We start from the raw sequence: 26,913 nt of genomic DNA, 5'->3' as shown, positions 1-26,913 counted from the left end.
CAATGAACAATGCTCAAAATCTAGCAGTAATTCAGACATTTTGGTTTGAACTGGTGATTCATTCATGATTACTAAATTCATTAACCCTCACAACTGTTTCACTTATGTCATTTTTTACCCCTCATAATGTGGTGGAGCCTCTTTTGACTATAGACGATCTTCATTCACCATGGCAACGGTTGGGGGCGGAGCGCCGCACAACCGCTCATGGTGCTATATAACGTGTGACTGTGCGGCGGCGAGCGGCCACCTTTTCGCCGCTCGTCCACGTCTAAGAAAGCCTAGCAACGAGACGGCAGACGAGCAACTAACCACGCAGGAAGGCAAGAAGAACAACACGGTCAATTCTTTGTGGTGGAACTATTAGTAGAAAGTGCGTGACCAAGAAATACCGGTAAGTCATTATCGCTAATATGATGGCTGTGTTGGATTTTCAAGGAGTGCGCATGCGTAGTAAGGCCTCAATTTCATCATTGCCTGGGGGCTTGCGCATGCGTGAGGTCTGAGTGAGCGGTTTGTGGGATTTTTTTTCCCCTCTACCCCACTAACACACTTTACGAAACAAATAGTTGACTTTAAAAAGAGAAATTCAATGTAAATGACCTAGCATAATATCAGACATCGTGATGAGTGCCATTATAAAAACCGCTATGGATTGTACCGTATATGATGTCATGGTGATTATGTAACTTGGATCACAATGCCGCTGCACTTACCATATACTTAATAACCAATATGCATTAACCAGCAGGTTTTTCTTTGGTTCAAGTCATTTACCTATAACACTAATTATTATTATTATGAGTGAATCAAACCAACACATAAAAATGCATGTTGAAAAATGACTATTGTTTAATTGGTACAAGTGGTAGAAGTGTGTCAAAGCCACAAGGGACTTGAACTGTAGTGGCACAATGGCTGGAACGGAGCCAAGAGGCCATTGACTTTTACTGCTTTAGTACTTTATTGCACTCTCTTATTCATTTACATAACCAATCTTTGAAATTCTACTGCAAGGATCGGTGGTTTAGCTTCCAAAGTCTCATTTGCAAAGCCAAATTACCAGAAGTAACAAACCTCCGGACGGGTCCGATGGCGTTGTGACACATGAATCTTTCGACACAGTCAAGAGAAAAGTCATTTGTGTTTGTTTGTATACAGAAGCTCTGCCAGTGGCTGCTTTATGCCCTCATTGGCAGATAATTCCAATCTGGTTCTCCGTCTAGCCGTCTGGACGGCAGGTGGCCAGCAAGCCCAAAGATGAAACGCTGTGGACAAGCAGCCCAATGACTTCAGCTCCTTAACGTCTTATTAGCACACTATTGTTCGGCACTGTTGCGGTTTGCAGAACAAGTTGGCACATAGCTGAGTCTGGCTGGGCGAGTGTGACCTTGCCAAGTTTCAAAAGTGAAAGCAGCTTTTTGGCCAATGTGGCTGCCTTGCAATGCAAAGTTGGCAATGGCTACTTTCCTGGAAACAAAACCGTCACCAACGTCTGACGAGGGAACGTGTATCGGATGATGCTAGCATGAACGTGAAATGTCGGAACATCTGCCTTTAGAAGCGCAATCATTTATTAATATTAGTTAAACAACAACTTAGCTGTTATCTAAAACGGGGGTGTTTTAAATTCCTGCCCTGGAAATGTGCAGTGCACGGCCACTTGAAAATCAAACAAACTCCTCTTCCGAAATCGTCATGACACAAATTTCAATTTACAGTAGAAATGAGTACAAATTGAGTTTTTCTGCCTTCTGCGTTTAAAAGAAGGCCATGTCTTGTGTTTCTCCCAAACGGCATGGAATGAATAGGTTGTGGAATGTTCCATATGTCCTCCTAACCAGTGAAAAATGACTTTAGTAGACGCCCCGCCCCGTGCGGGGTGGTTTCCATGGCAAAGCCAGGACGCGCAATGTTGTTGAGCGCTGGCCAGGACTGGTTATATAATCCGACGAGAAGGAGGAGCCCTCCTTGACGGACTCCTTCCAGCGGACCCTCCGGCTGTAAGCCCCCCCTGACCCCTACCGTGGCTTTGTGCCTGACACTTATGAAAGTGCAAGACTCCGCCTCCCTGCCTCCATGATGTCAGTTTCGTTTGGAGGAAAGGCTTAATGTATTTTATTTAAAAAAAAAAAAAGTAATTGGGCAGTATACTGCATAAGGACACAAAGGTGTTTCATGGTCGAACCCACAATCTTCTGCTCGGGAGGTTGACCCACCCTGAAACTTCACCCACATCCGTGTGTGTTTGTTCGTCACTGTGTATTATTGTGGATGTGTGTTTGTCATTGTGATGGTGTTTTATTTTTTTTGTGCGACCTTGTGTCTTACCGTATGTGGTTTGTTTGTGCACGTAAACTTCCGCCAGTATTGCAGCAGTTTTGTTCCTTTTGGCTCGGCCGCAATCTTCATTTCTGCTTTTTTGGCGCATGAGCCAGTCAGCACTAGCCGTGACCTCGCCTTGGCCGAGTCAGCATGACTCGGCAGATTGCTGCCTTTGCCTCCATTTCCCAGCATGCATTGCCAGTTCAACACGTTTCACAACTTCAGTGTTGGAATGGTGACATGATTAATGTACACGTCTGAAAATATGAAACGATCAATTAGGTGTGCGCATGCGCACGTCTTTGCACGTACGCATGTTTGCACAGCGTCTCCGTTTCCAGGAGTCACGTTGCCCTGTTTAACTATGCGGCAGATGACAGGAGTCAGGAGCTCACTTACATCACATGGGGGAGGGGCTGGGGCGTGTTTGAGCCTCTACCCGAGCTCACAAAGGTGATGGTAATGATGTGACAAAAAAAAAAAAAAAAAAAAAGAGAAGCGCCCTCATGCATTTGGTTTCTCTCCTCAGTCGACAACATGGAGCTGCACGACAAGGAAAGTGTTTCTGGAGAGATTCTGCCTGTGGTGATTATAGGTGAGTGGAAACAACACACACACACACACACACACACATATGCAAAACAAATTATAATACACAACATGTGCAAATGTAATGAGAGCAGGGTCTATGTCGCTTTGGTGATATTCTGCCAAGGCACTGCTGCAAATTGCATAAGACAAAATGATTAGTTAGTAGCTGACACTAGTAAAGAGTAGCTTCTTAAAAAAGAACTTGCGACTGAAATAATATCTGATGAATACTTGTGGTGCACAGCGCCGCTTTGCGGGCAGTGTCAAAAGTTCGAACGTGTTCGATCTTATGATATGAACCTGCTTCAACGCGGTATTCCAAATGTTTGTTCTCACCACCCACGCGCGACGTTTGTTTGTTTGTGGCACAAGTGCAAAGTTCTGCTACGGTGTATTGAGCATTAAAAATGTTTGCGGTGATTTAGCATTTGAGATGTTTGACGACAGCAACACTCAGGTTGACTTTTCCCAAAAGTTCACTTTGAACTTTACAAGTTGCGCACGTATCGAGGCCTGCTCTCCGGAATGTTTTGAATGTGTCACTCCACCAACACACCGGATAATGATCTGATCATCGGAATCGGGTGTGTTGGCACATGCGGGCCCTGGTGCCAGGCAGATGTCAATGTTAGGGCAGAAGATGAAAAACAGAAAAGTCTTTGTCTACAACAAACCAGGAGCATGCTGGACACCAGATTCCCCCCCCCCGAAACTCCACACTCCTCTCATTCTGCGTTTCCCAGGTAACGGCCCCTCAGGGATCTGCCTGTCATACCTGCTGTCGGGCTACACCCCCTACCTGTCATCGGGGGCCTCGCACCCCAACCCGCTGCTGCATGACAAGCTGGCCAAGCATCCTGGCCTGTCCCTGCTGGAGCGGGACCTGGAGTACCTGAGCGAGGGTCTGCAGGGGCGCTCGTCCAATCCGGTGGCCGTGCTCTTCGACTCGCTGCTGCTGCCCGACAGCGACTTCGGCATGGACCACGTGTCCCCGCTGGAATGGCGCTACGAGCCGGAGAGAGCCGTGCCGCACTTGGTGCTAGGCAAGGGGCCTCCGGGAGGAGCCTGGCACGTACGTACGCGCCTCACACGGCCCTCTGTTAATCCCGTCGTGGCCAGACGCTTGATCCTTCTTTGTGTGCTTTCAGACCATGGAGGGCTCCATGCTAACGCTAAGTCTCGCTAACTGGATGGAGCTGCCTGGGCTCAAACTGAAGGAGTGGATGAAAGACAAGAGAAGGTGAAGCATCTCCCGCATTGACTCGTTACGATCACGGGGATCACCTAGGCCTTGATACACCAGAAATGACAACACATTTGTTCGTTCTGACAGAAACGTGCGCAACGACCGTGCCACGCCGGCTGAGATCGCGTCCTACTACCAACACTATGTGTCCCAAATGGGGCTGGAGGACAATTTTGCCTGCGGGACCACAGTCACCTCGGTCAGCAGGTGCCCCGCGGACCAGCGCGACCCCCTCGGCTGCTGGAGGATCAAGGGACTGCAGTGCCCAGAGGGAGAGGAGCTTGCAGGTAGGCGCAATGATCTGCTTCATCCAAAGTCCGGCGTTTGGAGTTGACCGCCTGACTTGGATGATAAAATTCGGGCCGTGATTGTTAGCTTTGCAACTACGACTTTCTTGCTCTGGTAGATGATTCTTCCGTGGAGCGGGTGCCCTTCTCCCTGCTGGCCCGCAACGTGGTGTTGGCGACAGGCACGCACGACATCCCCGCCCGCCTGGGTGTGGAGGGCGAGTCGCTGCCCTACGTGTGCCACTCCTTCTGGGAGCTGGAGGCGGCCATCTCCCGCGGCGAGCTGGACGAGTCGTCGGACCCGGTGCTGGTGGTGGGCGCCGGGCTGACGGCCGCCGACGCCGTCCTGGCGGCCCACCACCTCAACACGCCCGTCTACCACGCCTTCCGCCGCGCCGTCACCGACCCGGGCCTCATCTTCAACCAGCTTCCCAAGATGCTCTACCCGGAGTACCACAAGGTCAGTAGCTTTGTTTATTATTTGCTTGCTTCACTTTGTCCAGTTCAAAAGAAGTTGCTCATGCTGACATTTTGCCGTGTCTGCTTTCAGGTTCACCAAATGATGACTCAGCAGCAGCACCAACCGGCATCCCCTCTGGACTCATCTTCCTCGTCTCCCCGCTTGTCCTCTTCCTCATCGTACGCCGGCTACCTCAGCTTCCCTCAGCATCGTGTGGTTTCCTTCCGGCCAGACCGCAAATGTGTCCTGCAGTCAGACTCGGGCCAGCGTACCGTGGTCCAAGTATCCAAGGCGCTGGTGCTGATCGGCGCCCACCCTAACCTGTCCTTCCTGCCTGAGCAAGGCCGCCCTCTGGGCCTGTGCCCGGACGAGGCCGTCACCTGCCGCAGGAACCCCATCGACGTGGACCCCTTCACCAACCGCGTGCTGGCCGCCAACGGGCCCGGCATGTACGCCATGGGCCCGCTGGTGGGCGAGAACTTTGTGCGCTTCCTCAAGGGCGGCGCCCTGGCCATAGCCAGCGATATTGCCAAAGGGCGGAGGGAGGCCGTCGGCGGTGGGGCGCCGAGGACCTCAGAAGAACTGGCTGACAAGTGGGTGGACAGGCAGGCGGCCACGCAGACCCTCACGAAAGTGGTGCGATCGTAGCGACGGCCTTTATTGTTGTGCAATTGGACTTCAAACAAGCAAAAAAGAAAATTTGCCTTTTTTTCAAAGCAGTGGTTCTCAAACTGAGATTCTCCGGGGGTCTGCAAGCCGTAGCTCAAGCGTCAATGTTATCAAAGTGAGGCTATTGCACTGTCAAACAGAAATGTAGTGCTTCGCCGCAATCTTGTGGCATCTCAAGAAATTTATGAATCTGTTTGGGGGCGTCACTCGTAATCTTTTGCTATTTTTGGCACGGTTCCTTCCCTCATTCCATAAGTTGTACCATTTCTTCAAAATTGTTATAGTGTGCTGTAACTGCCTACAGTTGCCAACGGATGGCAGTGAAGCTCCTCAATACAAAAGTGGCAAACTAGATTATAAATCTTGATGAAATGACGAAAAGGCTGGCGGGCCTATAAAATAATTGAAATGAAATTGAAATAATGAATAAAATAATGTAGCAGTTATTCCTACCTACCTACCTTAATTTTGCACGTTTTTACCAGGATAAACGAATGTTATATTTTAAATTGTCCTTTTGAAATTCACTTCAAATAAGACTACTCTCTTTAGGTAAACATTCAAAAATACAGTTCTCATAATTAGTGTTTTGCAATAAAAGTAGTTGTATTCTTTTAAATGTCACAAATTTTTTTGTAAGTTTTTTTTACAATTTCTATCCGTTTTGTGTTGTTGCCTTGAATTGGGTGTGAACCCGAAAGGTTCAGGTGCTGTTCAGCGTCAGGGACCAATGAGTACCACTTTAGGAACCACTTCCTTCCTTCTACAACTGGGTCGCATGACCAAAACAAGTCAGTCCAAAGTGGAACTGGGAGTTCCTTCTTTTGTAATACCTGTTTAATTGCGTTGTCATCGTTTTGATAAGATATGATATGCTGTCTGGATTCTTCCTTACAAGACCAAAGCCATGATTGGACACACTGTCACGACTCCCTTTCTGTAACGTGTTTACACAACACTGTAATCATGGAGTCATTTACATTATTGAAAATATACAATGATGTGATACACTTGATAAAAACTTTTTTTTGCTGTCCGCCTTGCTTCCTTCCTGCAGTGCTTCCTTCCTGCAGTTTTTTGTAATTCTTGCATCTTTACTTTCATCCTTTGATTAAACTCCTCCATTCGCTCCTCTCTTTTCTACTCTTTTAGTTTTTATTCTTGGCCTTCCTCCCTGTTTTTCTTCCAAACTTTCTTTTCCTTCCCTTTGGACTACTTTCACATTCATACTTCCTTTACCTAAAAAACCCTTTTCTGACTTTCTTCCTTCAACTTGTTTTGTGTTTGACTCAAAGTGTTTGCCATTAATGACCTGTAAAAGCAATAATTTATGTAGTTTGGAATATGCACAAGACAATGTGATGCTTGTAACAGCATATAAACATGTTTGTATTCAATCAAATTGTGGATATTAAAAGCACTAATATGCAAACATCGATGTTTGTGCGTGACCCAATTTATGAGTTTTGGGGATATCAACCATCGTTAAATTAGGCCGATTGTGTGCTTGCTTTGAAAAACATTGCATACATCAGAAGACCTAAATAAATCTTTGAAACCAAACACTTGTTAAAGATTAACTGCAACCAGAGTGAACTTTAAAGATTATTCGATTGAACTGCGGTAGCCTTTGGGTCTAATCAAGACTGTACTGTGGTCAGCGAGTGGTCCCAATGTACCCAACAAAACACAACAAAACTCTTCCCATTACTGTTTCCATGGAAACCAGACTAGGATTTAGAAGGCCCCAGTGATTCAACACAACCGCGCTGGTTGCTATGGTGACACTGGGAAGTGAGTCAGCTTGTTGCCAGGCGATGACTCAGCAAAACACACACACAATACACACGCGTACACGCGCGCACACGCGGGCACACGGGCACGCGCATACACTGCCTCTCCACTGTACAATGACAATACTGTAAAAGCTTTTTATTCTATTCTATTCTATTGTATTGTATTGTATTCTATTCTATTCTGTTCTATTCTACCTAACAGTACTCCAGTCATTTTGATTTATTAAAATGAAAAATGGCTAATGACTAATAACTTGACTGACTGTTAAATTACATGTGTCTCCCCGCCCCTCCGGGACGCCCACACGTCTTTGCCCCACAAAAAAAACCCTCCCTCCACCTTGCCCGGATGCGCAACGTCAAACTATCAGGACTCATGACCGGATTCCACTCGGACTTCAAAATAAAACCAAGGAGGGAGGTGAAATAACACTGACACTTAACTCGATTAGGCAGCTTGGTGGCGCAATTATTATTATTATTACAATGACCATCAAAACTCTTTCAGTCACCCTACTAAAAGGTGATCCGGATTGCTAAAGTCATTTTTTTTGCAATTATTAGTACAACTGTACTTCCTTGGAGAGTGAACAATGACGATGCAATTAATGTTTTTATTTCGAAAGTTCTGACAGGATGTAAATCTTGTTGGCAGTGACTAGCTTGGGTGGGCCATTAAAACCACACGCACGCACACGCATGCACGTTACACGAGCACACACGTACGCGCGCTCCACTCTCACTAAGGAGCTAAGGAGGTGGGAGGACTCCCTGTCCGTTGGACTAGTGGAAGAAAAAAAACGGCGTCTGAAACTCGTCACAAGGCAACGTCGACGCACCGCTGGGAAATAATGACACTTAATTGTTGATTTCCCAGAAAGAAATAAAATAATATAAAGACGAAGAAGGACAGGAGAACGACGGAGAGGCGAGGAATCGGAGCGGTGCCATGTCGCCACTCGTAGTTACAGGTTGCTAGCGCAGTTAGCCACCTAGCCGCGGTTAGCTAGCCCTCCGTAAGCGACCAACTTTTCAGGGTTTCCCAAGCAAGCTCAGTCCGGCAAAATGTGCTATTTCCCGGGATGTTTATCCGCTTGGCCGGGGGCTAGCATCGGCTGAGTGTCTCCCTCCTCGTGTTTTTTTTTTCCTGCTGCACTTTTGGGGGCGGTTTAATTTGACGAAAAGTGGACTTTGCCCCACGGCTGGTGTAGTGTTAACCCCTTCCAAAGGCCTCCATTGATTCTACCATTGGGAGTATTTGAAAACTGTTTTTCTAAAGAAGACAAAGTTGGATTCACGTTCCCCTTTTTTTTTTGCCTGTGTGGAAAATGGATGCGGGCATAGAGAAGGAATGCAGCGCCTTGGGAGGTCTCTTCCAGCTCATCATGAACGACATGAAGGTAATCGTGTTGAAATGGCACCGAAATTACACTTTGGTGGATTTGAATGATCACAATATTGTTCAGTATGTTCCGCGTTGTCCACGCGTATTGTTGGGTTTTCTGTTTAGAAGCAACTCGAATAGTAAAATGTTTCAAGTAAAAGCAGTCGCTACTCACACGCTTGAAATTAATCTTTACTCGTTTCCTTATTGTATTACGTTTCAGACTCAATATTACATTTTTTTCAACATATGGATGGATGGGCGGACGTTGGTGCCCTGAGATACGAGCGTCCTTTAACCACTTTTTGCTTTGATTTTTATGCGTAAACTTGGTTTTGTCTAACTCGATTTCAAGTTTGACGTATAGTTGACAATTATTCATGATTTACTCTTCAAACTGTTCATTGCTACTTCCAGTTCAAATGTACTGTCAAACTCAACCTACAAAATGACACTTTGTGTTTTCAACTCAAGCACATAGCTTAGCTTTTAACACAACAAAGACACAAAGGGGCTTTTAAAGTCATGCACACTCAAAGTCACAAATAACCCTATTGCTCTTTGATGATTGTGACCCCAAGTAGATAGAAATATGATTCTGAATGTATTTGATTGCTGCCGCATTAAGTACTTGCTACATAGTGCTTCAACTAACATTAATAAATTGATGGATGAAAGTGCTGATGAAAGTATACTAGGAGATACAAACGTAAAGTCCTGCAAGGTCTGTTTTTTTTGTGGGGCATTAACTCGAACGCCAAATTTGACATGCTGGACTTTGATTTCGGTTATATTGAGTTTTCCAACTCCTGTTGGGCCATGTGAAAACGGGGGTCAAGGGTGGGGTGGGCAATCAGGCGACCTGGTGCAGCGTGGCACGTGACTTCTCCATTGAGTCTTCTACCGTCTCAATTATGACAAGATAATGACACAGACGACAAATCCGACGAGGCTTGCGTAACGGCGGCTCCTCAAATGACTCATTTTCGCGAGACGATTTTCTCAACACCTGTTTGCTAAATTTTGCGTTTGATATCCGAGAGCTGCCTGACAAAGAAGAAGCAATCGAGCAGCTTCGAGTTTCGTGCCGATTGCCAAGCAATTTGTTGCTTACCTGATGGAACTTGTAGAGCTAGATGTGACTCACGTGTACTGGAACACAATTAGGAAGAACTATGTGTGTGTATGGGGGGGCATCCATGGCGGTGTTCCAAGCATGGCATTGGCTCTCGCCTTCTGCCATTCCGGCAGTCCTATCCAATTAATCGGCCTTTCTGTCAGGATAAATCTCGACTTGACTCGATTGCTTTTGATCGGTCTGTCAGAAACCTGCCCGAGCTCGTCGGGGTCATTACACTAATTAGTCGCATATGCACACGCCCTGTTGACGAAGGAGCCGCTAGTTAATCCCTCGACTGCAGGTTCCTCCCGCAGTCCAAAGTCATGCAGTGTCGCTTAAATCAGGGGTCACCGACGTGTAGCCCGTTCCAAAAATAGCTCCTCAGTGGCGGCAGGTAACACTGCAACACTGGCGCTCACCGTTAGCCCGTCTATGGCATTTTGTCGTGTTCGTTAACATTCACGTCAGCGAGGTAAAGAAAGCGATGTGTCAATGCTCTTGTTGACGTTCAGTCGACAGGCAGTGGCGGTGACCGGCTTGAAGAGAAGAATTGCTGGCTGGCTGCCAAAGTGCTGCTCGTTGCCGTTTCAGATGAGGAAAAATGCGTGTGATTGACCAGACCAGCTAGCATGGTTTGTGACAGTAGCGCTAAAAGCAATCTCCCGCCAGGAGCCCACACATTTGTGCTTTTTCACTCCGCCGTCCATCCCTCGCTCCTTCCCTCCTGCCATCGGTGCACCGCATCGCTGTCCTCTCGTTCCCGCAGTGTCTTCGCGCTTCACAAGGATTCAATTTATGCTTGTGAGTTGTTTACTTGAAAGGAGAACGTCGCAGTAGACCTCTTCTTGCTGCTCCTCCTTGCCTCTTGACTGAAATTGAAACCGTGATGTGTGTGTGCTTGCGTGTGTGTGTGAGTGAGTAGAATGGCAAAGTCTGACAACTGACTACTTGCACACTGGAACCTTTGGATTGTTGTCTGGATTTGGAAGCAAGCCTCCCCTTCCCAACTGTAAAACTTTAGGAACCGTCACACGAGTTCCAAACCAAATGAAGCACTGTTAATATTAAAACGTAAAAAAACAAAGCAGTTCCATTTCAGGAGGATGGCGAGTACACGGCAAGGGATGGACGAACATGAGTCGACAGGTAGCAAGACGGATGAGTGACGCTCAATGGAGGGTGGGGTGCTGTGACACACCAACACGCACGTACTGCACTTGGAGCAGCACTCCCGTTTAAAGGTTTAAAATGGTTAAAGTCATGGCGAGCTATCAACACAGTCGGGAGAGATGACGACTCATCCGCCTTTGGACCTGAATCCACCCAGCTGACTGATCCAATGAGGAACATGAAGCAATTCTGTGTCATTAGACTTCCTGAAACGAAGTCAGCACTCGTTTAGAGTTAAGAATCCTTGCACAAAGTCACATTTGTTGTTTGCTTGGGAGTCTTTCAGTCAGTAAATGAGTAAGAAGACACTTGAGGTTTGTTTCCACGAGGGTCGGAGAAAGCAAAGCCGCTCTATTTGAGCAGATGGCGATCCGAGGCCCTGGCGACTTGAAAGCGGGCCTCGTCCGCAGAGACGTCGACATTGGGCAGTGTGAGCTCGCTCACTTCGGCGACAAGCTCATACTTTTGCGGTACGTCTCCAAAGAAACCATTAGCGTGATGTTGACACGCCCCGGCCGTCTGCTTTGGCTCCTTTTGTCCCGCTCGGACTCAGCCAGCGCTGCTCAAACAAGCCTCTCAAGCTGCTGTTTGAGCAGCCGCGGAGGCTTTGAACGCTCGCTCGGGCTCAGCGCGCGCAACGCATCGACACGCAGCTTGGCGAAAAGGCGCCGGCAGATTGCGTTCATGATCTTCTCATTCTCCTTGGCCCGCCCCCAGCCTCCCTCGCTGAAAATGCTCCAAAGCTCTTCGCAAATGTTCCGAAACAACAAGACTGTGGTTTCTTCTCGATTGAGTGCAGGGCTCCTCTCCTCGTAGCAGCCGGGGCTCCTGGTGGAGCAGAGTGGAAATAAGTCTCGCAGAACATTCAAAACGGCAGAGACCTGTGAACATTCCCGGCGGTCACGACAATCTCGGGGAGAATGTCAGGTTTAGGTGAGAAGTTGCCCGGGAATCAGCTTGCTTTCGTTCTCACCGACTGCTTGGCTCATTTTTCCAAGTTGGCATCGTGGACATCAAGATTTGCTGCTTCTAAATTGGAATTTTCTCCCGAAATTACTTTGTAGCAAAAGCACAATGCAGGCGAGCCAAAAGTCAGGACTGAGGTGTCAAGTTTAACAGCCGCGACTCGCCTCTCATGACCGCTCGGGTCGGCAGCGGTCGGCGCTTTCCCACGACCGTTTTAGACATTGCTGGAGATCGCCGTACAAAAGCCAACATGATAAAGTTCCACTTTGTGTGAAAGGCACGGGGGAATTGATGAAAGGTCCAGTTTGCCTCTTCAGCGCTATTTTGTGACATTCATGGGAGAAAGACGCTCGAAAGATTCTGACGACAAGCAAAATGGGGACACGTTCGAGGTGGCAGAAGAATCGCGTTATCGAGATAGCGCGAGACGCTTGAAGGCATTTCATCAGAGGTCAGATGGGTCGAAGAGAGTCGGTGGCGTTGTGGCTGAGCAGCTGCCGCCGCGTCGAGCGCCCGCAGTGCGAAAGGCGCCTTGGATGACATCATCCGTCAAAACGGGTTTGTGGACCCTGAAGGGCACGTTGCACTCCTGCGGCAAAGATGCTAACCTTGTCTGCTGTCTTCATATGAGCAGCTCGCCGGCTGTTAACTTGATTTTATTTTTTTTCCCCCTCTGCTTCATTGTTGATTAGTCATCAATAATTTCAGATGATCTGAAGTTGAATTTTAAACTCCATGCCTTGTTAGACAGATAACATTTTATGACAGTTACATGTGTAGTTGGAGGTTAATAGTTAATTGTTTTCTTTGTTTTTTTTTATCCTGGATAAGAGGAACCGGTTAAACCCTGCTTGGGCTATCCCCATTCCAAACATTTCAAACCTAGTTTGCCAGTATTTGTGTGCTTTGTTTATTGTGTTGTGTTTTTTGTTTGTATTGTTTGCTTTGAAATGAACTTGTTGCTGAGTGAAACGAGTGTAAACACCGCTGTTTGTTTTTCTGCAGGCCAGCTATCCCACGTGGGAGGACTTTGCCAGCAAGGGAGTCAAACTTCAGTCCCAGCTCAGGTACGACTTGTAGCAATGGCCGACACTCGTCATGTCACATCTAAGTCCTTCCACCAGCAAGCTGGTGAAATGCTATCGTGTGTTCTAATATCGGAGCATATACCTTCAAAGATTGTGAAATGAGCCATCCCAGACCGGTTGTGAAACAGCAAGCCAGGTAGCCATTTTGCTTCTTTGCTCCGCTTCACACGAGAGCACGCACAGACACTGTCATCTGATCTTCTCGGTTCGCTTTCTCAGAGTGATGGCCTTGTGTGTGTGTTTGCTCATGCAGTGCTAGAGTAGCATTCATAACCTAACACACAGAGCAGACAATAGGCCCATTGATGATAATGATGTGGCTTGAGCGGGTTTCCAGTTGCACTGCCGAACTGGCCTTTGAGAGTCTCTCATGTGGCTTTTAGCAGTCAGTCGTCCAATAACTGAACCACAGAGTGAGCAAGTCGGGGAGGGGCTGCTTGATGATGTCCTTGTTTGAGTCAATTTTTGCTTGCTGCTGAGATGTTGTGTGTTCAAACTCGGCAAAGAGCAGCAAGCTCGTCGTTTTTTACTCCAGCCACGTGCTGCTCCTCTGGCAGGCGACAAACGAACATCTATCCAGTTTGATTAATAACTCCGCTTAAGTTGCTAAGGAGGAACCACAAAGTCACTGTGTCAATAATCTTTATTTGAGAGTCTTTCATTTCCTGGCAAATGTAATGCTCGCCACGTTTGAGCATCATTCAATTGTTCCCTCTGAATACAAAAGAGAAGTATTTTGTTCCCTTCCTCGACCCAAATTATTTCCGACGCGGTGCCCGGCCGTTACACCTGTTCCTCTTTTTTTGGAGTGCAATTATTTATTGTTGTCTGTCGCACTATTCAGGACCACCATCCTGGTGACGGGTGCCTTCCTGGATGCTTTTCAGAAGGTTGCAGACATGGCGATGGGCTCCAGAGGTAAACACAAACACATCTGTCTGTCTGTCAAGCAGAAAGGGCTTCTCCTGCACGCTGTGTTGATTCTCCAGCTGCGCATGGGGAGCTCTGAGCTGTAGTCTTAAGACGCTCGCTGCGATTATGTAAGAGCAGTTGGTATTCAAATGAAATCCAGCACGTGGGCGGGAGGCCCAGCGGCAAAGCCAATCGTGGCCGCTCCCCTCCAAGGAAGCAGCAGCAACAGCAGCAGGCCTGCGCCGTCATGCCTGAATGTTTTTGTCTTTTTGCTCTTCAAATGTAATCGGATGACATCACGAAAAAAAAAGCAGGCAGGCATACTTCACATTCTGACGTCGTGTGACAATCGCCGCTCGCCATTGAGCAGCTTCAAACAGCAGCTGAAAGTTACAAGTGGACGTCCTTGGAAATGTGTGGACAAAAGGAAAAATCAGAAATAGCGTGATTCTTGCAAAAAAGTTTCTAGCATCTTTGCTGGGTTTTAAAGGCTCATCACTTGTGATGAATTGTTAGGAGTAAAGAACAAAGGAGGCTTTTGATTTTGAAGACGCGTTCTTGTGAAAACACAGACTCGAGGCACTTAAACGGGTCACGCTGCCCAACGTGTGTCATCACTGGGAGGCCAAGAGGTTCTCTGAAGACGCGTCTTTAGGTCACGCTCAGAACATCACGAGATGGATCAATCAAGCTCAAGCAAAACAAGATTAACGCTTGTAAAAATCGAGGTTTTGTTTTGCTGATGCACTAGTTTAACGCCACGTCATGTTAATTTTCAAATGATAAAACCCATTTGATTTATTTTGCGAGGCAGGCAGAATCCAGGAAGAGAGAAAATCAGTAGCACGTCCTCAACCTCGCGTCAGTGTCCTTCAAAGTGTGAACATCTCGAACATGCTGGCTCCAACTGTGGCATTTGCGGCCCGGCAACTCCTCTGCCTTGGCGCCGCTCGCAAAGAGAACCGCTGCCATCTGTTAGCTGTAAGCTAAGTGTTAGCCGGGGTGATGGCGTGTTGCCCAAGCGTATTCGCCCACCTGTGTGTGTGTGTGTGTTTAGACAGCTGCCTCCTCCTCCGTCCTTTGGGCCGCTACTTTAGCTCGTCAGCTGCTTTGTCCAACCGAGTGTGTTTGTCCAATAGCGGCGCAACAGCTGACTTGCACAAGGGCGACAAGGCTCAGACTTTTGCGTGGGACCCATGGGGAGCCTCGAAGGCCATGTGTGCAATTTGATTGACCGTTTGCATGCGATGGGGAATAAAGAGCCACTGTCCCAATTTGCCCGCTCATCAATATCGATTGGTGGCCACAAATAGAAGCTGCGAGGCGGCGCCGTGTCTGTGTCATGCTGGATGATGTCACATGGCTCTCTGGGCTCTATGAGTGTTTTTGTGGCTCGGCTGATGATATCACACTCTTGTCAAGATTGGATTCAATAGGTGCTAATGTCGTCAAAGTCTTCTGAAAATTGCCGGCTGATTTGGCTTCTAAACAATTTGGGATTGTTAAGACAAAAATGATCGGTAGAGTGGGAAGCACCAGATTGCAAAAGAAAAAAGCACCAGATTTCATAAGACTTGTCATCGTCAGATGATTTTAAAAAAGTGTTCTTCCTCCTTGCCTTCTGTGGTATTCCCGCATGACTCATCACCATGGCAACCCAGGACCGGTTGACATCTTGGCATCACGAGGCTTTCTTTCCCCCCCCCCCCCCCCCCCCCACAAAAGCAAACACGCATGCTGACAAGGTGCTGACGGGCCATTATGGAAGTTTCCTAACGTCTGCGGCTGAAGGACAACAATAACTTCACCCCGAAAAGCCGGTCAATGAATCAATAAGTGGTTCAATACAAGCAGACGGGAAGATTGATGAGGTTTTGCGCACGTGGTCGCGGCAACCGCACGGCGAGTCGCACGCATAGCCGGACGAGCCGTTGTTGAATGAGCCCCATTATGAGCCAGGCCAGCCCGGAAAAACGGCAGCTTCGGCGAGGCTGCCCAACACTCTGGCCTCTGTCTTCCCCTCTCAGAAGGAAAATTGGAAATGACGACGAGTGCAGCTTATTTTCCTTTCACCTTTACGTGCGCTTCCGTTCGGCAGACCGGCGAAGGGCACGAACACACGGGCTGGTTTCTTCTCATTGCGGGCAAGGCGAGGCCATCATTTTATTTTCCTAATGGGTCATTACCATGATGGTGTGTCTCTTGCCGCAGTGACAGGGGATCTAATTGTGGAAATCTGCGCTTGTTAATTGCCTACAGAAGACACATCATGATCACAAAGCACTTAAAAGATTCATTTATTTCTTTTTTTTTAATATTCTTGTTTTGTTACTTGACATGACCCGAGCACCCTCTGGCAGCTCCCTATTTGCATTCTGTGCGCTTTATAATCAACAGCCACACACGGGAGGGGAAAACGCTCGATGTTGCTTGTCCCATGACAAACGGCGTGCTTGTTTGGATGGCCTGGAGCGTGAAATGTGCTCTGTGCACCGGGCGGGATTCAAACGGCCGCAGTCATTTTAATGGCTCGAGTGTGACAGGGAGGGGAAGGCAAATAAAGCAAACATGCCTCGTCACACCTTGCAGCAGGCTTTGGGTGTAGCTCGTAGGAGTGAATTGCTCTATGTTCACTGACATCACGTTCTTGTATTTGCTGGCGCCTTTGCATGAACGCTCTCATTTGCCAGAGTTGTGCCGCTTTCAGTAGGGTTTACACCCCCAACCCCCCCCCTCTGGATTTTACATAATTCCATCTATGAGTCAGCAGTTTGTTTCCCCCCTCGTGTTCTTTCGTTATTCCATCCAGCCTGCTCGGTTTAATGTTGCACTGCCTGTTTTGACTTCGTAAAAAATGACGTACTGATAAAAGGTGTGTTTCTCATAAATTTATTGCCTGCATTTGTGCATAAATCACTCAAGACTAAGACGCTCTCGCAAGCCTCCGTTGTTACTTTAAAATTTGAATGGCTGCCTCACCCTTAAGTTACTCATTACACAATGAACCAATTAATGTCTACAATCTAGTGCAGGGCAGGCTCCACTTTTTTTTTTTTTTTCAACTGACGCATTAAAACTAACATTGGTTCATTAACTGCTGTAAATAATTTCAAATACATTTCAAAGCACAAAAGACCACTTGTGGCATCTCATGGGTGTTTTTTTGTTTTGCAGGTGCTACCAAGGAGATCGGCTCGGCGCTAACCAGGATGTGTATGAGACAGCGCAGCATTGAATCCAAACTCAAGCTTTTCACCACGTAAGACACGCACACGCTGTTGCGCTTGTGACGTATTCAAACACCTGAAGGCAAATGAGGAGACGCAAAAATGCGTCTGCCACCTTTTCTCTCACTGTGGGAATGCCAGACGGTGACGTCTGCTCCTATCAAGAGGAGGCTTGTCATGAGTTGACAGTGTGTGCGAGGGCAGCAGACCCCAAACGCTTAGCTTGCGCAACAGCCTCAACTTTAAAGTGTAGTCATACGTCAACTTTGAGTGGCTCGATTGAGGTCGGCAATTCCCGGGAAATAGCGACCAGGCGTTTCCATGTCATCTTCTGTCAAACGACCAAAAGGTGATTTCACCAAGACGTCTTTTGCCCTCCCAGAGCGCTGTCAGAAAGTCTCATCACACCGTTGGAGTTGAAGATGGAGGAGTGGAAGAAAGCGGCCAGTCAGCTGGACAAAGACCACGCCAAAGGTTTGCCAGCCGGGCACGGAAAAAGTCCCTGCCCGCTCCGCAACGCCGCATTCACGTGCATGTATTTTTGTTCTCGTTTCAGAGTATAAAAAGGCGAGGGCAGATATTAAGAAAAAGTCATCCGATACTGTCAAACTGCAGAAGAAGGTCAAAAAAGGTATGATGGAAACAGAGCTTGTTTGATGGCATTGACAGAAACTGATACTCGTCCATACGCTGAATGCAACACGCAAAATTGTTTGCAATAAATTGTGTTATGCTAAATTGTGGGGGAAGGAATGCTGATAAAACAATTTCATCCATAACTTCTCCCTTCCTAAGTGGTGGACCAACACATCACTCAGACAACCATTACGGCGTCTTTTCCAGGATAAAAATATGATCCAAAAAAAGTTACAATTCTTACATCATTGTTATTATGATGAATTCCAATTTTCGACTGAGTGTGTTTGGCTTCAAATGGCGCAGCCTGACCCCGTGAGTGGCGTGGGAGTCATCCAGTGAAATTTAGGAATTTGAATATTTGACTCTGGAGGGTTTTGCTTAATCTCTTGTGGAAGGAGACTCCCGTGACACACCCGGTGATCACCATGGCAACACCTGGCCACACAATCCCCAAAACCGAAGATTACCACTTGGCAGAATATACGATTGCCTACGGCCTTTTATGATCGTAGCAAAGAGGCAACGCCCCAACACATGTTCAGACACACCTCCTCAAGCTCTAGCACACGCAACACACACACACACACACACACTTGGTAAACACATCACATACCCAATGAGTGACACTGCCGACCCTCCCAAGGTAAATGCAACTCGTTTCAGCCGTTGGCTTTCGGCACGGCGGGTATATTTTGTGATGCAACATGTGGTTATGTTTCGGCATAGGAAAAGATTTTTGCAGGTTCTACTTCATTGACAGTCGGGCCAACCCGAGAAAAGCGTGCTTGCCAGTGCATACAGTGGACACCCCTACTGCTAATCATTCCAATTTGACAAGGTCGTAAACGCTCTGTCTAATCGAGAGAAGACATTTCTTTTGACTTTGAGGGACTTGAAGGAAAGTTTTTGAGCTGCATTACTTTCCACCGCTTCTCTCCTTGCTTAGGCACTCCTGCCGTTTTGCATGTCAATTTCTTTGCCTCTGCGCCTCGCTCGGTTCACTTCAGTTCATTCATGATGAGCTTGGGCGAAAATATAATTACGGAGCGTTCCGCGTTTGCGTGCGCGTCCACGAGCTCTATCATTATGCGGTACGCGACCACTTCAGATGGCGTCTCAAGTTGCTCGTAGCGAGAGGCAGATGATGGGAGGAGATGAGGGAGCTTTAAAGGTGGCGGTCGCTGTGCGTTACTACGACGAGGTCAGACATTATTTGTGAACTCTCGGGTGAAGTGAGAAAGGGCGAGAAAGCCTCCATTTTGTGTTCGTGTGGCTCGTTGCGATTGATCTGCCGAGATGAGACTGCCCGACATACCTTCTAGTTATCGCTGTCGATTGTCATTTAAGGGCGCCCCAGGCTAGTGGTCAGTCCCCCATTGTGCGTGCGGGTTTCAGGAATGCAGACGGACTGGTTTTAGGTGCGAAGAAAGTGCTTCTCAAGCATGGCCTTTTTTGCCTACTGCTGCTTTCTCTCAAGTGCCTCAGGCTGTTTACGCTCACTCTAATGGCTTTCTTTAAACTGTTGGGAATCGAAACCGACGTGGGCGTCGCAAATTCAAATAGCTGCAATATTATTGATTGCGCAATAAACACACAAATGATAGACCCAATTTGGACATTTTCACTTTTAAAGGTGCTCTCACTTTTGTGCCCGCAGCTTGCACGTTGATGACTGTGTTATTTTGGGGGGACAGAAAATTTACGGTTTGTTAAGCTCGACACTGACGGCTTCAATCTGGAGCAATTACAATCTCCGTTTCACCCCCCAACCCGCCCCTTTTCTCGCGGAACATTTCATAGTGTGGTTTTTCTGTAAAATGGTTTCACCTCATGCAGCGTAGCAGGAGTCATGTTCCACCATTCATGTCGGTGTATTGTTGCCATTGCCAAGTCACAGCCACACATTGTGCATGTGTGTGTGTGTGTCAGTGGAGGGGCGTCTGTGGAGGTCAGACCTCAGGCAGACTTGGCGACATGGAGCTTCTGTTAGCTATGTGAAAACGATCTCACTGACCCAGCGGTGCACCCGTACGCAGACGCTGTGCAACAAAAATGTCTGCTGGCCCTGTGCTCGCACATGCAAGCTTGGGTTGCTGTAGGAATTTTTGAAATGGCCGACGACTGGCGTACAATCACATAAGAACAAACCGGGAAGACAAAGCAGCTTGCTTGGTGGCCCCACTAAAGCAATGATTCTCAAACTGGAGTCCCCAAGCCATCGCTTGCACATCTGCATGCGAAGAAAACAAACCCACGAGTGCAAATCCCAAAACATACGATTTCATTGTGACGTGTATAGAAAGGTTTTCTCACTTATGAATCCCTTTGACGCAATTCCTCCGATGCAACCTAGAAGCCAATTAAAAATATGGAAAAACAGAGTACACTGCCCTCTGCTGTCACTTTGTGAGACGTATACTTAAAAGCGACAAACAGTCTGGTGTTTTTTTTTCTTTTTTTCTCAGTACGTGGACCTGTGGGAATTGTTGAGCGCATCCATCCGTTAGGAACGATAAAAGCACTGCCTTTTGCGTGTTTGTCTTCAGGCAAGGATGCTGTGCGCGGGCAGCTGGACAGCGCACTGCAGGACGTCAACGTGCGCTACGCCGTCCTGGAGGAGACGGAGAAGAGGGCCGTGTGCCGGGCGCTCATTGAGGAGCGGGCGCGCTACTGCACCTTTGTCACCATGCTGAAGCCAGTGCTGGTCAGTGTTTGCGTGCACGCACTTCTGCCTCCATGTGCTGACCACGATGCCACTGTGCCATTTAGGACCACGAGATCAACGTGCTGGGTGAGGTGACCCACCTGCAGACCATCCTGGACGATCTCACCGCGCTGACAGCCGAGCCCAACAAACTGCCACCGGCCAGCGAACAGGCACGTGTTCTCCTTGTTGCAGTATTTTCTTTTTTTCTCTCTTTGAAACCAAAGAGCAGTGGACATGGCGCCACCTGGTGGAATATTGAAGTTGTTGGTCATCGAGTTACGGAGGCGTTTTGGTCTTTGTGTTGAATGCAGAGGGCAACACGACACTGAGCCGTGTGCTGTATTTCACATGGCCACATATTTGTTACATTGGGTGAATGTCCGGTTCCGATCTGATTGTGAGTTTTCTTCATTTTCTCAGGTGATTTTGGACCTTAAAGGTTCTGACTTCAGCTATGCCTACCAGACACCGCCGGCCTCTCCCTGCAACACGCTGTCCAGGAAGAGCAGCGTCAGCAGGTGATATGCTCGGACTTAACTTAATTTCTCCCTTTTTTTTTTGTTTTTGGTGTGGCCTTTAACACTCTTTTGACTTTTCTTTGATTAGCTACCATTCTGGGTCGGTGCGGCACGTCCCTTCCTTGGACTCCATCAGCTGTGCTGTGGACGGCGTGCACATCCAGGTAACGGCAACTCGCGCCATGTGTGGAAAATGAACATTTCTATGCTCACTGACTTCACAAAGTTGGATGACCATGCTTGCAGCTGCCAAGTTTTGTGTTTTTCTTCTAGAGGCTTTTGGTTGACTTTCATAATGTACCACTTTTGGGGGTGCATTGGGTTTGTTTATCTTCCAAGAGTTGGTCATCCACGGATTTAGTGCAACTTTATCCACATGATCGTTTCTTAAAGGAAATAATGAAAAAACGTAAGACTGCACAATTTATCGAATTTATCAAATTCATCCATGGCAAGGGAAGAAAGTACCGGGAAAATGGAGATGGAGATCGTTCCTCAAAATGGATCAGAATCTGTTGATAAGGCTTTTTTATTTTTAATTTGATGTTCACTCTAAGTCGAATTCTGGAGAACTTGGGAGAATCCACTGCTTACTCAGTAGCACTCTCACTAATGTTTGACTAAATGGCTGTTCCAAAATGAAAGGTCCAAAAAGGACACGCTGCTTCTCCTGTGTGCAGCAGCGCTCCTGCCGCTATCTTCCCATGGGCAGCGCCGAAAATGGCCGCTCCCTCAGCGAAGGGAGCGCTCCCTCTCGCTCGGGCGCCCGACAGGTTGGCCGTGCTCGCTGCGGTTACGCCGGCCGTCGCCCCCCGCCGGGCCGCCGCGTCAGCCGCCGGGATATGACCACTGTGAGGCGTACTCGCTTTCTCCCTTTTTGTGGTGTGGTGCATGGTGGTAGCTGTCCGCCCCATCGCATCGGCCTCCCACCGTCTGTGCGTTGACCTTCACTTCCACCCTTTCATTTGCAGTTAGTCATCCAAAATGAAAGAGTCTGCCGTATTGCTTGGTTAATCGGACACACACAAACATTGAGCAACTATCCGTTTTCCCAATTTTGAGGCTCAAATCCAAAATATGTCAAATTAACGACATCTGTGACTTTTTCATTTTTGTTTGATGTTCCATTAAGAATGAATATTTGCACACGAAACAATCATGCCACCAGCATTCGTGACATCGGGGCGCATCCCAATTTTTGGTCTCATTCCCCTGCTGCATTTAGCATCCCCGTCTTGATTGTCGTTTTGTTGATCAGCGGCTCATCACGCTAATGTTTGTGTGCGTGTGTGTCAGGATGCAGTGGGCTCCACCAATCAGCTGGCTTCCGCGGGCATGAGTGGCGAGAACGGCCTCCTGGCACCTCCTCACAGCGAGAGGGCCCGCGCTATGTCTACGTCTGGCCAGGTACTTCATACACACAGTAGCTGTGCCTCATCAGGCAAACATTTTGAGTAAATCAGAAAAGTAAAAAAGGTTTGCTGATAGAGCCTAGAAATAATTACTCCCAGAGCATGTGTCATCGAGATGCCCCCCCCTTTTCCAAAAATGAATAACTCATTGTCCACGTTGGTCTGTTCAGTCGTGTTCTGCCCGGGATCAGCTGGCCCTGACTCTGGGTGCCTTGACGGCGGATGCCCCGCGTAGCAGCCGGGACTCACTGCACTGCTCCAGCGGCTACAGCACGCAGACCACCACGCCGTCCTGCTCCGAGGACACCATTCACACGCACGGTGAGGAGCACCCGCGTGCACGCCACTTTGAATCGCCCTCGCCACTGTCTGGAGCCCTTCGGTCCGTCATTTTGCTTTTGTTTTCTTTGCTTAAAAAGAATCCCTCCTTCCTTCCTTCTTTTCCAGCTGTAAAGAGAGAGCCTCCCCTCTATGGTAGGTCTCTGTTTGTTTTCCTTTTCCCTCCTCCTCATCCTGCTTGCATCCTCCCTTTGCTTCATCTTCAGTTTAATGAGCTTGGCTCTCAAAACAAAGTTGGATGAAGTGCAATTAGTGTACGTGCACGCCGCCGTCGACTGTGTCAGCATTACCCTGGTTCCGTGTGAAAGGTTACTTGTGGCTCTTTTCAAAAGTAGCCACATTTGTTGGCAAGCGTTATTTCTTCTGGCAAGTTCAACTTTGCAAAGAGCACAAAAGTGCCCCGATGTCACTCGTGCGTCTTGTTCTCCCTCTCCAGTTGACTACGAGTCAATTTCCCTGCACGGGGACAGCGACTCCATCTCCCTGCACCACCTGTCGCACGGCGGCAGCGGGGGCGGCGGCGCCCAGTCAGACTTCGACAAGTCCTCCACCATCCCCAGGAACTCGGACTTGGGCCTACAGTACCGGAAGTTCGCCCAGTCCAAACGTCCCGCCTCCACCGTCAGCCTGCTGGCCGAGACGGAGCTGACGGGCGGCTCGCACACGGCCACCATCCGGCGCAAGCCGTCGACCAAGCCCGCGTACCGACGGGGCACCATCAGCGGCGGCGTGCCCATCCCCATCTGCACGCCGCAGGTCCCGGCGGGGGCGACGACCCGGGGCAGCGACGAGAACGTGTTCATCGCGACCTCAGGAGGAGGTTTCGGTTACAATAAACTCTTCGCTTCCACGCAGAGCCTCAGCGCCCTGCCGCTGTCCTCCACCTCATCCTCCTCGTATTCGCCATACTATCAGCTGGTGCCTGGTCAGATGCCCATCCCGGTGCCGGTACTCAGCGTTCCGCCAGAAGGCGCCGTTGCCAAGCAGCAGCAGCAGCAGCAGCAGCAGCATCTGCAACAGCTCAACCACCAGGCGCAAATGCAGCAGCAGCAGCATCTGCAACAGCTCAACCACCAGGCACAAATGCAGCAGCATCTGCAGCAGCAGCATCTGCAACAGCTCAACCACCAGGCGCAAATGCAGCAGTTTCACTACGAGCAACAGTTTCAGAAACAGAACCGGCCCCAGATCAACAGTCAGGCTCAGTTCCAAGCCCGAGTCCAGTTTCCAAACCAGCAGCACAAACAGAAGCTCTTCCAGCAGCAGAAGGCCCAGCTTCCGGCCTCCCATGCCCAGCGAGAGGACTCCATCCCAGGCTACTTGACTCAGGAGCAGAACCCACTGCTCTCCAGCCGGGACCAGGACCTGGACCAAGATCTGGACGTCCCGATGCAAGCGAGGGGGGACATGGACATGCTGAAGCTGATCAAGGGTGTGAAGCTCAAAAGGACCCTGACCAACGACCGCTCGGCCCCCCAGCTTCCCCCGCCCGTCAATCACAATTGAGACGTTGCTTGCCTGATTTGCGCCTGTTTTTTTCTGCCTTTTGTTTGACTTGACGGTTCTCCTTTTTGACCAGGACATGGAAATCTTGTTAGTTAGTCGGCTGGCAAAGTCACAGCAAATTTCTCGAACGTTATCTGTAAATGTCCACAAGGAGTGAAGCTTTGGCATTCAGCTCCCCAATTTCACATGCGAGGGCAGTACCTAAGTTTCGTTTGTCGACGTTAGAGTTGGTCACTCTTATTTTGGCTTGCACAATGCAAAAAAAAAAAAAAAGCTTTAAGTTCTTTTTTAAGAGCCAACTTATTTTATTTTTTAATCTTTAACAGTCATTTACTTGAACCCTGTGAATTCATATGGAAAGTTCAACTTAAAAAAAAAATGCTGGAATTTAGTAGTCACTTCCTGCTTGCAAGAATTCTGGCTGTCTGGCCTGGGTGCGCTTGATGCGCTTCTCCCAATTGGCTCAGCTTTCTTTAGATAACCGCCATGAATGACACTTAGACCTACTTTAGTCGCTTCTATTTTCAAATGCGGATCCATTTTCTTTTATTTTTCCAATGCTGATCTTTCCAACAGTAATTCAATGTTGACTGAACACGAGGACTGCAAATAAGTTGGAGGAGAAGGAGCTGAGTCAGCAGTTTTGGGAATGAACAGAATCTCTAGTGTTTAATTTTTTAAGTATAGTTTTATTCTTCGTGGACCTCATAGCGGGGCTATGAGGAGGAAAGCTCAAAAATGTTCCCGTTGCATTACTCGTTTTGGCCGCACGATGGTGCTCTTCGCTTTTGGGATTGAGTTCAGGGTTAGAGAAGCTTTTATTCAGTCCATGCAACAATTCTATGAAAAAAAAAGTTCCTTTGAGGTGTTTTAGAATACTCGTTGTTTTTGATTTAGTATGAGAAAGTAAAAATAGTAAAAAAAAAAATATTTTTTTGTGTGCCTCTTATATGCTGTGCAGGTTTGGCGAATTGACTTTTAGTCTTAGTTGGACGTTCAAGTTTTGATTTCTGGTCTGGCCGGTGGTCGCCACAGTTACAGCTCAATTGGCTTTCTCTTGTTCTTTCTGGTTGTACATATTCCTTTTGAAATATCTATACATGCATATTGTATTTTTCTGCATCGGCTCCGTCAGGTATGACGCCGATGTGCTATTTTTGTAGAAGATCCTTAAAAGGTCCTGGCAAGGGCACCAACTATTAGAATGTACTTTTTCGGTTATTGTTTTTTTTTCTTTTTCTTCTCCAGTGCCATCACATAATTATATCGAGAGTGCTCGTCAAAAAAAATACTGCTGTTTGGCGCAGCAGAGATGGGCTTCATAAATCACGTAAATCGTTAAACGCTAGAGATGAATCGTAAAATAATTGAGGCACAATGGAGGTCGCCGCTTGTGTTTGCTGTCCAAAGAAATCCAATATGATGTCAGAGGATCAATGGAGGGCTGTTGCTGAGTCATTGTTGAGGCTTGAGTTGGAAAAAGGTGTAGATTCTTGTTAACTTTATTTTTTATAAGTGCATAGCAAACATGATTAAAAGCTAGAAAATGCTACTTGTTACAAATACGTCTAGTTTTTGGAATGATGAAACACGCGCGTGTTTTTTTTCTTTTCCACCGCTCTAGAAATGAAAAAAAGGCCTCAATATTGTAATTAGCTTTTTGTCCTACTGTCTATTGGATTATTTCTGGAGTTTTCGGTTGATGATTAAACATGGAGCAGGTCACGCTGCTCCATGAATATTTGAAACAAACAACAGGAGAGTTGACTCATTGATTCTTGATTCCCCCCCCCCCCTTAAGGTCAGCCAAGGTCGTTCCAAGAGGATTCAAAGCGCATAGAGTTGGTCTATGTCCCCCCCACCCAACCGGTGAGACCATTTTGTTAAATTTTGCTCTCCTATGACTTTAAAAAGTGAATTTAGAGGATTTCTTGCATTATTAGAATGTTCAGCCATCTCTAATGATGTGACCTTTTCCTAGAGCAGCGTGTCCGTCAATAACAGCGATGACAACAAGTGGATTGACTCACCTCTGCTTTTGTTGTGCACTGACGCACCTCTTTGCTCTCAGGTAACACACACACACACACACACACACACACACATACAAGCTGATGCTGACTCATCATCTTATGATGCCCCGTCCACTTTCCCTTAAAATAGCAACATCCAATCTTCTCTAATGGATGTTATGATGCACTCAGCAGGAGCCAGGCCAAACCGTGTACAAGTCTAATCGCCTCATTGCGTCACATGTACAAAATTTTCCCTGCCGTCATTTTGGAAGCACGATATCATAAAAAGCAATCTGAGCACATCATATTGGCCCAAATCCTCTTGCTGCTTTTGCCACCTGGGCCGTTCCAAGTGTCTTATTACTTTTGAGGTCCAAATTAAAGCCCGGTGAGCTGAATTTAGTATTCTAGCCAGATTTGGACCCAGGGGCCTTAGATTGGACACTTTTCCGGCCTTGTCATGGAGAGAAAGTGATCACAAGCAGACACGCTCATGCATATTGGGAAAGTGAGTCATGGCTGGCCCAAATCGGACC

General features: G+C 47.8%; 2 protein-coding genes across 6 annotated transcripts; both read left to right on the top strand.

The window, feature by feature from the left end:
- The first annotated feature begins 202 nt into the window (after positions 1-202).
- Positions 203-7,010, top strand: osgn1 (oxidative stress induced growth inhibitor 1). Its single transcript, XM_088389553.1, has 7 exons — positions 203-394; positions 2,855-2,920; positions 3,660-3,988; positions 4,065-4,156; positions 4,250-4,449; positions 4,569-4,909; positions 5,000-7,010. Exons 2-7 carry the CDS (start codon positions 2,863-2,865, stop codon positions 5,555-5,557), a joined length of 1,578 nt encoding a protein of 525 aa, XP_088245679.1. The 5' UTR covers positions 203-394; positions 2,855-2,862; the 3' UTR covers positions 5,558-7,010.
- Positions 7,011-8,056: 1,046 nt separating this feature from the next.
- Positions 8,057-26,117, top strand: mtss1 (MTSS I-BAR domain containing 1). 5 transcript variants are annotated; one of them, XM_088389871.1, is made up of 15 exons: positions 8,057-8,774; positions 13,020-13,081; positions 13,947-14,020; positions 17,189-17,273; positions 17,624-17,715; positions 17,798-17,872; positions 20,427-20,584; positions 20,650-20,757; positions 21,008-21,105; positions 21,194-21,269; positions 21,786-21,956; positions 22,402-22,512; positions 22,688-22,838; positions 22,965-22,991; positions 23,293-26,117. In XM_088389871.1, the coding sequence occupies exons 1-15, from the start codon at positions 8,703-8,705 to the stop codon at positions 24,360-24,362; spliced, it is 2,430 nt and encodes an 809-aa protein (XP_088245997.1). In that variant the 5' UTR covers positions 8,057-8,702; the 3' UTR covers positions 24,363-26,117. The 5 variants fall into 5 exon arrangements, with proteins under 5 accessions (XP_088245997.1, XP_088245998.1, XP_088245996.1 ...); XM_088389870.1 differs by lacking the exon at positions 21,786-21,956 and having other exon boundaries at positions 8,058-8,774; positions 23,293-23,888; positions 23,988-26,117; XM_088389872.1 differs by lacking the exon at positions 21,786-21,956 and having other exon boundaries at positions 13,020-13,137.
- Positions 26,118-26,913: the final 796 nt, after the last annotated feature.

Source organism: Syngnathus floridae, chromosome 11 (assembly GCF_059516105.1).
Source record: "Syngnathus floridae isolate MCC-2025c chromosome 11, RoL_Sflo_1.0, whole genome shotgun sequence".
Lineage (NCBI taxonomy): Eukaryota > Metazoa > Chordata > Actinopteri > Syngnathiformes > Syngnathidae > Syngnathus > Syngnathus floridae.
Note: the sequence above shows the minus strand (reverse complement) of the source record. Positions and strands in the feature narration are given on the sequence as shown.

What these genes read in the sequence shown, in the direction of transcription:
- osgn1 (XM_088389553.1), top strand. Translation starts at nt 2,863, where the DNA reads ATGGAGCTGCACGACAAGGAAAGTGTTTCTGGAGAGATTCTGCCTGTG. An exon ending in TGGATGAAAGACAAGAGAAG is followed by an intron (nt 4,157 to 4,249) that starts GTGAAGCATCTC and finishes TCGTTCTGACAG; the next exon opens with AAACGTGCGCAACGACCGTG. An exon ending in TCTACCCGGAGTACCACAAG is followed by an intron (nt 4,910 to 4,999) that starts GTCAGTAGCTTT and finishes GTCTGCTTTCAG; the next exon opens with GTTCACCAAATGATGACTCA.
- mtss1 (XM_088389871.1), top strand. Translation starts at nt 8,703, where the DNA reads ATGGATGCGGGCATAGAGAAGGAATGCAGCGCCTTGGGAGGTCTCTTC. An exon ending in AAACTTCAGTCCCAGCTCAG is followed by an intron (nt 13,082 to 13,946) that starts GTACGACTTGTA and finishes CGCACTATTCAG; the next exon opens with GACCACCATCCTGGTGACGG. An exon ending in CCATGCTGAAGCCAGTGCTG is followed by an intron (nt 20,585 to 20,649) that starts GTCAGTGTTTGC and finishes TGTGCCATTTAG; the next exon opens with GACCACGAGATCAACGTGCT.